The sequence below is a fragment of the Mesocricetus auratus genome, unplaced genomic scaffold (assembly GCF_017639785.1).
Source record: "Mesocricetus auratus isolate SY011 unplaced genomic scaffold, BCM_Maur_2.0 Super-Scaffold_6730, whole genome shotgun sequence".
NCBI classification, from domain to species: Eukaryota; Metazoa; Chordata; class Mammalia; order Rodentia; family Cricetidae; genus Mesocricetus; species Mesocricetus auratus.
In genome coordinates, this window is record NW_024429184.1 from 15,526,709 (window position 1) to 15,538,107 (window position 11,399).

The following is an 11,399-nucleotide window of genomic DNA, read 5'->3' on the forward strand; positions in this document are numbered from 1 at the left end:
TAAGTCTGCAGCACAGTCTCTGCTAACTTACACAGAATGAGCACGCTCCTTAGCTACAGCCACCGAGACAGACCTGTGTTCTGCTTTTCTCTCTCCTCCTTTTAGGGTGAAATAGTTAAGAAGTACACTCAGTTCAATCCTAAAACCTATGAAGAAAGGATTAGTTTAATCCTGCAGATGTGTGTGGAAGCTGCAGCAGAAGCTGTGAAACTGAACTGCAGAATTCTGGGAGTAGGTGAGACTTTAAATTACAGATCCAAGAAATGTTCCTGTCTGTGCTCACCGTTCATCAAGTTCTTACGCTTAACCTCGGACCAGTATCTGCCTGTGACTAGGTTCCAGGTTCTACCTGGGCCCCAAGCGTGTCTCATGCCAGCAAGCATTGGGGAGAAGCATGGGCAATGTAGACTTAACTCAGAATGACTGCCTCCTTGCAGTCAGTCCTTGGTAATTTGCAAGGAGATGATGGGTGAATTATCTATCTATCTATCTATCTATCTATCTATCTATCTATCTATCTATCTATCTACCTACCTACCTACCTACCTACCTACCTACCTACCTACCTACCTATCTATCTATCTATCTATCTATCTATCTATCTATCTATCTATGCTTGGAGCTAAGAAAACTGGCAGACTTTCCTAAAATGGGTAATCAAAATTGTCTTCCCTGTTTGGGGTGGAGCTCAGGCATTTCCACAGGTGGCCGTGTGAATCCCCAGGAAGGAATTGTGCTGCATTCAACCAAACTGATACAGGAATGGGACTCTGTGGACCTCAGAACACCCCTCTCTGACACCTTGCATCTCCCCGTGTGGGTGGACAATGATGGCAACTGTGCTGCCATGGCAGAAAGGAAGTTTGGCCAAGGAAAAGGACAAGAAAACTTTGTGACACTCATCACAGGGACAGGTGAGAAGGGCAGAGCTTCGCAACTGTCTGCAGCCCTCAGTGAGGCTCTGACAGCTGTGCCTTTGCCTGCAGAGGTGATGCACACACCAGAGGTCAGGGCCTCCTCAGCCCTTTCCTGAGGGGTAGTTCAGCAGTAAGAGCATCTGTCACCACGTGTGAAGCCCTGAGTTTTGGCCCCAGTATTGAAGAAAAAGTATAAAGAATTTTAGCCAGGCATGGTGACTTACACCTGAAATCCCAACCCTTAAAAAGCAGAGGCAGGAGAATTGCTGCAAATTTCCAGGTTTACCAGGGCTACAGAGCTGTTAAATTTTGTTTTATTCTGCTTTCCTTTTAGGCTCCTGGTTTTGTTTGTTTGTTTGTTGTTGTTGTCTTAGTTGAAAAGGATCTCATGTAGTCCATGCTGGCCTTGAATACCTGAGCCTCTTGCCTCAGCCTTTCAAACTCTGGGGTGTAGATGACATGCCATCATGCCTGACTGAGCTCCTGTGTTTTCATGCAAGTCCTCTTTTTGTGTTGAACAGTTTTTAACAAATCTGGATGCTATTTTGTAGCTCAGAGCAGTCATTGAGCTATGGTGAGAGGGAGAAGAATGAGACATAAGTAGCAAAAATAAGTAATAAGTGGAGACAGGAGACATGGTTCAGTTGTTAGGAGCAGTGGCTGCTCTTCCAGAGGACCCAGGCTTGATTCCCATAGCCACACAGTGGCTCATATCCATCTGTAACTCTCTGGCCTCTGCAGGTACCAGGAGCATGTGTGTTACCCATACACAGAAAATCTAAAGTTAAAAAAGTACTAGATGGCAGGATAGCTCTTAAAAATGGAGTCTTCTAAGGTTGAATGTCCTGTAACTCCTTAGTGAGAGTTAATACATTAGTACCCCATAAAAGACAGTCATGTGTCTTGTTATTTGAGAATGATATATTTTCAGGTGTGGCCTCAGAATCATATCCCACGTTTTGTGCTTCTGGAAGCAAGCCCTGTAACACAACCTGACTGCCTTATGTTGCTTTCCCTTGAAGTGGAGCTTGCACGAGGACTCAGTTGTGGGCCTTTCCTTGTGGAGGCGGTCCTGAAGTAGTGGGAGAGGAAAAATGGGGTGAAGCCACCTGGGGTTTACTATCCAAGTCCCATCAAGGCAGTAAGGCCTGAGATCTCCAAGGACACCGAAGAAACTTCCCATAGCGCTCTCTGGAACTGTCTACTTCCCGCTGGTTCCTGTCTCACCTGGGGATCGGTCTGCCAGCTGATGACCTCTCAGTGCAGTGCACAGAGTAGGCAGTGTGTGCTTGAGGGACCCCCACCAACCCAAGGTGGGCCAGGTGCCTCGGCTGGCCTGAGGTCATAGTAAACCGCCGGGTGGGAAACAAGACTTCCGATCCGCAGCAGCTGTTTCCTTCCACAGCGGCACCGAAGTCTCGGTGCTTAGTGAGCCTCAACCATCTAGAGAAGCGGGCATTTATAAACACCCCAAAGCTTAGCTAGACGGGGCATTGCCACAGTCTAACTTAGTTTCAGTAGTGCCACACAGTGACTTGTCTCTCACTGCAGGGATTGGTGGCGGGATTATCCACCAGCATGAGCTGATCCACGGCAGCTCTTTCTGTGCGGCGGAGCTTGGCCACCTCGTGGTGTCTCTGGATGGGCCTGACTGTTCCTGCGGAAGCCATGGCTGTATTGAAGCATATGCCTCTGGGATGGCTTTACAGAGGGAAGCAAAGAAACTCCATGATGGTTCGTACCTCTCTCCTCGGTAGTGACTAGCCCAATGCACCCAAGTACTTGGGTAGAAATGACAGAGAGCTGAGCATGGAAGCCTCCATTGTCCTCATCTAGGACACCCTTGGTCCTGACCCAGATTTACACTTGTCCTTCCTGAGCAGAGGTGCACAGGGCCTACAGCTCCACGACAGCAGGGAAGGGTTTCTTTCAGTTTTGTTTCTCAGCCATTAGTTGGCACAGGACCCAACTCCGTATATAATTTAGTGAAGAAATATACAACAAACTTCTTACAGCTTCAGTGTGCATTTGCACTGAGAACGGTGGCTAAGGAGGCGGCTGCCTGTACAGAGGCCAGGGAAAGGAGGCAGTGTTGGGGCCATCCTGGGAGCTGAGCTTTATGATATGTGAATCTGGAAGGGGTCTTCAGGCTGGAGACATGGCATTGACGTGTAAATAGCCCAGGGTGGTAGGAGGACCCGCAGATGAGAGGAACCATGAAAACCTTCAGGGAAGTCTGATCTGAAGCTCAGGTTCCTCAGTGGAGCACAGCCTTTTGATTTGTTGTTGTTTTTCAAGGCAAGGTCTCTGTGGAGCCCTGGCTGTCCTGGAACTTAGTCTGCAGACCAGGCTGGCCTGGAACTCAGAGGTTCACCTGCCTCTGCCTCCCAAGTGCTGAGATTACAGGTGTGACACCACCCCAGGACAACCTTTTGATTTCTGAGAGGAAAATAGTAGTTGACTAGAGGATTGTTAAGTAGGGTGTCAGAGTGACGTTTACTTTTCTGAGTGGACCTCTCAGAGTGGGGAATTGAGAGAACAGGTGTAGGTGGCAGATGGCAGTGGGGTGCTGTGGATTATCCAGGTGCCATGCTTAGGAGGCAGGTGATTCAGGGAGGGTCACAGTACTGAGGCACTCAACCTATGAGTAAGGGGCGGGGTGGGGCGGGGCAAGGGAGGGCTGTTCAGCAAGGGTATGCCGGGCTGCAGGGAAGTATAGAGTCAGAAGTCTGTTGGCTTTGGACACAAAGATGACATCCTGCAGCTCTGAGAACTGTTGCTTTGGACCCTCGTTTTCATTATCAACTCCCTAACAAGCCCTTTCCCCAGCCACTCCCCTCCTGTGATATTTTCACACCACAGACAGTGTTTATGTTGGGTAAGATCTAACCCTTTCAGAATGGGGTGAAGTCTTTGCGAACAGAGAAGAGCAGGCTGCGGTTCGTGTGCTGGGCCCGGTGGGTGGGGAGAGACGAAACACAGGAAGGTGGAGAGTGGGGATGGGAAGGAAGTGCACGTGCCCACAGAGCCGACAGAGTCAAGCGCCCTTCCTTGTCTGAGCCTGTGGGGCCACTGCAGGAAGTGACACCCTGTCTCAAAAAACTTGGGGGCGGGGGCACTGGGGAGATGGCTCGGCAGTCAAGGCTCTGCTCTTCCAGAGGACCTGGGTTCAATTCCCAGCACCCACATGGCCACCCACAATTGTCTGTAGCCCCAGTCCCAGGGGATCTGACGTCCTCATACCAGTGCACATAAAATTATTTTTAAAAACTTGAAGGGCGGGTGGGGGGGAGTATTTTATCTGATGGTTTCAGGCTTCAGTCTGACTAGTTAGCCCTGGTACTGTGGGCCACAGCAGCACAGTGTACCATGGCAGGACTGCATGGCAGAGGTCTGGTCACCTCATGGACAGAAGCAGAGAGGGTAGTCAGGCTGGGGTCCAGTGTCTGAGTGTGTCCCTAGTGACTTACCTTACCCAAACAGCAGGTCCTGGCGTACAGAAAGACAAGGACCACACATGCCAGCAGAATGTCCCCTGCTGGGGCTGGAGGATGGCTTAGTCAGTAGAGTGGCCACCTCACAGCATGGGGACTTCATTAGGACCCTCAGCACCCACATCAACTGAGGCACGGCAGTGCATATCTATAATCCCAACAGCTGGATTTAGGAGGGCCCTGCACTTGCAGGCCAGACAGTCTAGACAGAGGGGTGAATTCCAGGTTTCATCAGAGACCGTGACTCAAAAAATAAGGTGAAGAGGGATTGAGGAGGACACCCAAGTCCACTTCTGGCCTATACACACACACACACACACACACACACACACACACACACACACACACACACACCTACACACATGAACACACACATCGCTACACACATGAACACACACACACCCCTACACACATGAACACACACACACACCCCTACACACATGAACACACACACACCCCTACACACATGAACACACACACCCCTACACACATGAACACACACACACCCCTACACACATGAACACACACACACACCCCTACACACATGAACACACACACACACCCCTACACACATGAACACACACACACCCCTACACACATGAACACACACACCCTTACACACATGAACACACACACCTACACACACCCCTACACACATGAACACACACACACACCCCTAAACACATGAACACACACACCCTTACACACATGAACACACACACACCTACACACACCCCTACACACATGAACACACACACACCCCTACACACATGAACACACACAGACACCACACCCCTACACACACACACACCCCTACACACATGAACACACACACACCCCTACACACATGAACACACACCCCTACACACATGAACACACACACACACCCCTACACACATGAACACACACAGACACCACACACCTACACACTCACACAAAAAGAAAATGTCTACTGTTTATTTAGCACTTAGTCTAGCCAGCTTTGTACATAATCCACGTTCATTGTCTATATTTAATTACTAAAATAATTCTGGGTATTATCCTAGTCTTCTAGAAAGAGGCATCTGTAGAAATGAATGGAGTGACAGCTGGGACAGATCTGAGCTGGTACTGGCCAGGCTTGTCACGCTGGCTCTGAGCCTCGCTGGGACCTTGTAAACCACCGCAGAGCTCTGGCAAGGAGAGCAGCTTTGTGCCTGCGTGAATGAGGGCGGAGACGAGAAGGAAGAGTGATGCAGGGAGAGAATGGGTCTAATACTGCAGGGGAGAGCAGGGGAGGCAGGAGGCAGGGGGGCTGTACCCAGATCTGAGCGTCGTCCAAGGAGGGAAGCTCAGACTTGATAGTCAGAGGGTAGCAAAGGCGATGGCGTGATGTGTGGGTGTTTGCAAGTTAAATAGCTCTGCCTTGTAAAAAGAAACACTTCCTGAGAGCCTGCTGCCAGTGCGCACAGGTGTGGTGACTGCAGTGAGCACAGGTGTGATTGCAGTGGGCACAGGTGTGGTGACTGCAGTGGGCACAGGTGTGGGGACTGCAGTGGGCACAGGTGTGGAGACTGCAGTGGGCACAGGTGTGGAGACTGCAGTGGGCACAGGTGTGGTGGCTGCAGTGGACACAGGTGTGGAGACTGCAGTGGGCACAGGTGTGGAGACTGCAGTGGACACAGGTGTGGGGACTGCAGTGGGCACAGGTGTGGTGACTGTAGTGGGGACAGGTGTAGGGCTGCAGTGGGCACAGGTGTGGGGACTGCAGTGGGCACAGGTGTGGAGACTGCAGTGGGCACAGGTGTGGTAACTGCAGTGGGCACAGGTGTGTTGACTGCAGTGGACACAGGTGTGGAGACTGCAGTGGACACAGGTGTGACTGCAGTGGGCACAGTTGTGGTAACTGCAGTGGGCACAGGTGTGGAGACTGCAGTGAGCACAGGTGTGGTGGCTGCAGTGGCCACAGGTGTGGAGACTGCAGTGGACTCAGGTGTGGAGACTGCAGTGGGCACAGGTGTGGTGACTGCAGTGGGCACAGATGTGGAGACTGCAGTGGGCACAGGTGTGGTGGCTGCAGTGGGCACAGGTGTGGTGGCTGCAGTGGACACAGGTGTGGAGACTGCAGTGGACACAGGTGTGGGGACTGCAGTGGGCACAGGTGTGGAGACTGCAGTGGACACAGGTGTGGAGACTGCAGTGGGCACAGGTGTGGTGACTGCAGTGGGCACAGGTGTGACTGCAGTGGGCACAGGTGTGGAGACTGCAGTGGACACAGGTGTGACTGCAGTGGGCACAGGTGTGGTGACTGCAGTGGGCACAGGTGTGGAGACTGCAGTGGGCACAGGTGTGGTGGCTGCAGTGGACACAGGTGTGGAGACTGCAGTGGACACAGGTGTGGAGACTGCAGTGGACACAGGTGTGACTGCAGTGGGCACAGGTGTGACTGCAGTGGACACAGGTGTGACTGCAGTGGGCACAGGTGTGGTGACTGCAGTGGGCACAGGTGTGGAGACTGCAGTGGGCACAGGTGTGGAGACTGCAGTCGACACAGGTGTAGGCCTGCAGTGGGCACAGGTGTGGTGACTGCAGTGGGCACAGGTGTGGAGACTGCAGTGGGCACAGGTGTGGAGACTGCAGTGGGCACAGGTGTGGGGACTGCAGTGGGCACAGGTGTGGTGGCTGCAGTGGACACAGGTTTGGAGACTGCAGTGGACACAGGTGTGGAGACTGCAGTGGACACAGGTGTGACTGCAGAGGGCACAGGTGTGGAGACTGCAGTGGACACAGGTGTGGAGACTGCAGTGGGCTAGGTGTGGTGGCTGCAGTGGGCACAGGTGTGGTGGCTGCAGTGGGCACAGGTGTGGAGACTGCAGTGAGCACAGGTGTGGAGACTGCAGTGGACACAGGTGTAGGGCTGCAGTGGGCACAGGTGTGGTGACTGCAGTGGGCACAGGTGTGGTGGCTGCAGTGGACACAGGTGTGGTGGCTGCAGTGGGCGCAGGTGTGACTGCAGTGGGCACAGGTGTGACTGCAGTGGACACAGGTGTGACTGCAGTGGGCACAGGTGTGGTGACTGCAGTGGGCACAGGTGTGGAGACTGCAGTGGGCACAGGTGTGGAGACTGCAGTCGACACAGGTGTAGGCCTGCAGTGGGCACAGGTGTGGTGACTGCAGTGGGCACAGGTGTGGAGACTGCAGTGGGCACAGGTGTGGAGACTGCAGTGGGCACAGGTGTGGGGACTGCAGTGGGCACAGGTGTGGTGGCTGCAGTGGACACAGGTTTGGAGACTGCAGTGGACACAGGTGTGGAGACTGCAGTGGACACAGGTGTGACTGCAGAGGGCACAGGTGTGGAGACTGCAGTGGACACAGGTGTGGAGACTGCAGTGGGCTAGGTGTGGTGGCTGCAGTGGGCACAGGTGTGGTGGCTGCAGTGGGCACAGGTGTGGAGACTGCAGTGAGCACAGGTGTGGAGACTGCAGTGGACACAGGTGTAGGGCTGCAGTGGGCACAGGTGTGGTGACTGCAGTGGGCACAGGTGTGGTGGCTGCAGTGGACACAGTGTGGTGGCTGCAGTGGGCACAGGTGTGACTGCAGTGGGCGCAGCCTCCTCAGGGCTGCTCACTCCTCATTACTGACTGCTCCTCCTGCTCCTTCAGAGGATCTGCTGTTGGTGGAAGGGATGTCAGTGCCAAAAGACGAACCTGTGGGTGCCCTCCATCTCATCCAGGCCGCCAAGCTCGGCAACGTGAAGGCCCAGAGCATCCTACGAACAGGTGAGCTTTTGGTCCCAGACAGAGCGCCTCGGTTTCCCCTCAGGTGCAGCATTCTGCATTGTGCACTCAGGCCCTTTTCCTACCGACTGAAAGTGTTCAGAAGCACGGCCTTTGAATTTGTCTTGATTCTTGTTTTATACTGAAAATACTTGTTCACTTCCTAGGTATTTAGACAACTATTAGGATGCCTTTCCAGTCTTTCTGTTTGTTCTTGTAATGTTTACATAATTAAGACTACATCTTACAGTATGCATTAAATTTTGTTTACCTACCTTTGCAGTGCTTAGAATGAACACAGGGCTATATACATTCTGGCTGGCACTCTGCCACTAAGCTAGACCCCATTCCTCCTCTTCGTCTCAGATGGCATCTTACGTTGTTATTTCTGATGACACTGAGAGAGAAAGATGGTGGCTGAGAGGCCTAGGAAGATAGAGCATCAGCTCTAGACATCTAGGTAGCAGCTCGCATGACTAAGTGAGTTCAAGACCAGCCTGGGCTACAGAATGAGATCCTGTCTCAAGGAGAAAGTCATGGCACTCTCCTAGAGGCCTCTTTTCAGGAGGCTGAGGTAGGAGTTGCTTGATCACAGGAGTTCTGAGCCATGTAGTGAGACTCCTGTTTCAAAACAAAACAAAGGCCAGCTCAAAGCTTCTATTCAAGTACTCGGGAGCTGAGGCAGGAAGGTGGAGGGCAGCCTGGATTACACAGTGTCTGAAAGCAGAAAACAAAAAGATGTAAGAAGAGTAAGTCACAGACAGCTTTGTTTTGGTTTTTGGTTTTTGGAGACAGTCTCTCTCTATGGAATTCACTGCATAGATAGACCAGGCTGGCCCACTCACAGAGATCCACCTGCCTCTGTCTCCTGAGTGGTGGGGCTAAAGCTGAAGCTGTGCACCGTACCCGGCCTTCATGAACAGCTTTTATACACAGCACTTGCCAGTGTCTGCTTTAGCATTTTCCTGGCAACTTGTCTGCTCTCTGCTCTTCCCCAGCTGGGACTGCCTTGGGACTTGGGGTGGTGAACATCCTCCACACTATGAACCCATCCCTGGTGATCCTGTCTGGAGTCCTGGCCAGTCACTACATCCACATCGTCAAGGATGTCATCCGCCAGCAAGCCTTGTCCTCCGTGCAGGATGTGGATGTCGTGGTTTCAGACTTGGTTGACCCGGCCCTGCTTGGTGCTGCCAGCATGGTTCTGGACTACACAACCCGCAGGGTCCACTAGGCTCCTGGGAGTGGACGTGGACCCAAGAGCTACCTAGTGGAGCCAGGGTCTCTTAGATCGGTACTTCTTCAGAGGCACATTTGGGGGCTGCTGGGACGGCGCAGTGGTTAAGAACCTGAACCGCTCTTGCAGAAGAAAACCCAGTTCAGTTCCCAGCACTCACGTCAGGCAGCTCAACCGCCTGAAAGCCAAGCTCCAGCGGATCCTAGGCCTCAGCCGCCTAGGACATCTGCACTCAGATGTACATAGCCCTCCCCCCCAACACATAATTAAAAATAAACTTATTTTTTAAAAGGCAAATTTGATACTTAATCTCCAGCAACACCAGCAGAAGTATCTTTGTTTTTTGTCTGCTCTTCTGTATTATCAGGGTTCTCTAGAAAGCATGACTGATGGTATGAATTTCTCTCTATATAAAGGGGATTACTAGAACAGTTGAGCTCCAGACAGTCCAACAATGGCTGTCTCCTAAGGGAAATGCAGTAGTTGTTCAGTCCATGAGGCTGGGTGTCTTAACTGGTCTTAGTACATCAGAGTTGTGAAGTCGGCTTCAGTACCAGTGAATGGAGAGCGAGGGCAACCAGGCTAAAAGCAATCACTTCCTTCTCCCATGTCCTCTATGTAGGCTGTCACCAGAAAGTGTGGCCTAGATTACAGTGACTCTTGCTACCTCAAATGATTAATTAAAAGTCCCTCCCAGGTACCTAGTCTCCTGGGTTTTAGTTAATTCCAGATGTAACCAAATTCACAACCAAGAATAACATTACACCTTCCGAATACACCTTTCCCATGAGCCTTTGCAGTGGCTGTCCTGATGGGGTCATCAAACTGCAAATGCTGTGGGTTCCAGGGACACATCCTGCACCAAAGGAGCAACGGCAACTGACCCTGAAGCCTTAGGACTCACTCCTTATAGACTTTGGGATGCTAGCATTACGGAAAGGTTTGGGTTAACAGTCCTTCCTCAGATCACAGAAAGAGATCCTGTCACATAATGAAGAAAAGCCCACCCGGAAATGCCTGCTCAGTTTTCTAACAACTTTATACATTTCACAGCTTTTCCTGTAGGCATACTCCTGTGAAAGTTACCAGAGTCAAGAGACTGGACAGATAGATATGTCACATCCCATGTCTACTGAAAGATGCTTTGCTTTAGAGGGTGTTTGTTTGGGTTTTTTTTCAAGACAGGGTTTCCCATAAATACATGGACACATCACAAATCAAAGTACGTTGGCTTACCTTTAAAAGTCCCATAGTCTCTTAAGTCTCAACACCATTCAAAAGCCCAAAGTGTCTCATGAGACGCAAGGGAATCTCTCAGCTACAACCCACAATGGCAGAGCATATATACATTCCCCTTCCAAAGGCAGCGATGGCACAGGAACAGGGACACAGTGTGGGATGGGGCACAAGGAACAGGGACAGTGGGGGGCAGGGGCACAGTGAGAACACTGGACATAAACAAGACCAAATCCAGCAGGACAAACGCCAGGTCCTGCAGCCTCATGTCTGCACCTGGCCCATCAGTCAGAGGGCTTAGGTAGCTCAGCCCTCCAGCTTTGCTGTCTTTCTTGGGCTGGTTAAGTGAAATGGGTAAGATGGCTGACCCTGAGGATTTTTCCAGTCCTTAAGTCAGCGGTTCTCAACCTTCCTAATGCTGACAGCTCTAATACAGGTGACCCCCCAACCATGAAATTAACTCCTTGCTACTTCATAACTAATTCTTTTGCCATTATTATGAATTACACCCTGACATAAATTATGGTTTAATTACATCTTAAACATTTTGTTCCGATTGTGAACCTTGAAAAGAAAAAATATTTATTTTCCTTGTCCAAGTCTTAACACCATTATAATGTGCTTTTTTTCCCCCTTAACTCAGCTAAAAGCATTACTTTTCCCAGAAGAGATTTATATTTGTTGTCTTGCTTTCCTTTTAGTGTTATATAACTTATGGTATCAAGTACCACTGCCTTAACCAAGGGGAGGGAAGCTATTA

The 11,399-nt window shown here is 51.2% G+C and overlaps 1 protein-coding gene across 3 annotated transcripts in view; it reads left to right on the forward strand.

Annotated features, from left to right (window-relative positions):
- Positions 1–9,700, forward strand: part of Gne (glucosamine (UDP-N-acetyl)-2-epimerase/N-acetylmannosamine kinase) — a 53,825-nt gene extending 44,125 nt beyond the window's left edge. For all 3 annotated transcript variants that reach the window (XM_040739188.1, XM_040739203.1, XM_005078763.4), the window contains 5 exons: positions 106–235; positions 693–914; positions 2,469–2,651; positions 8,053–8,169; positions 9,165–9,700. In XM_040739188.1, coding sequence (XP_040595122.1) covers positions 106–235; positions 693–914; positions 2,469–2,651; positions 8,053–8,169; positions 9,165–9,400 — 888 coding nt within the window. In that variant the 3' untranslated portion in view covers positions 9,401–9,700. The remainder of the gene's footprint in view (positions 1–105; positions 236–692; positions 915–2,468; positions 2,652–8,052; positions 8,170–9,164) is intronic.
- The last annotated feature ends 1,699 nt before the right edge of the window (positions 9,701–11,399 follow it).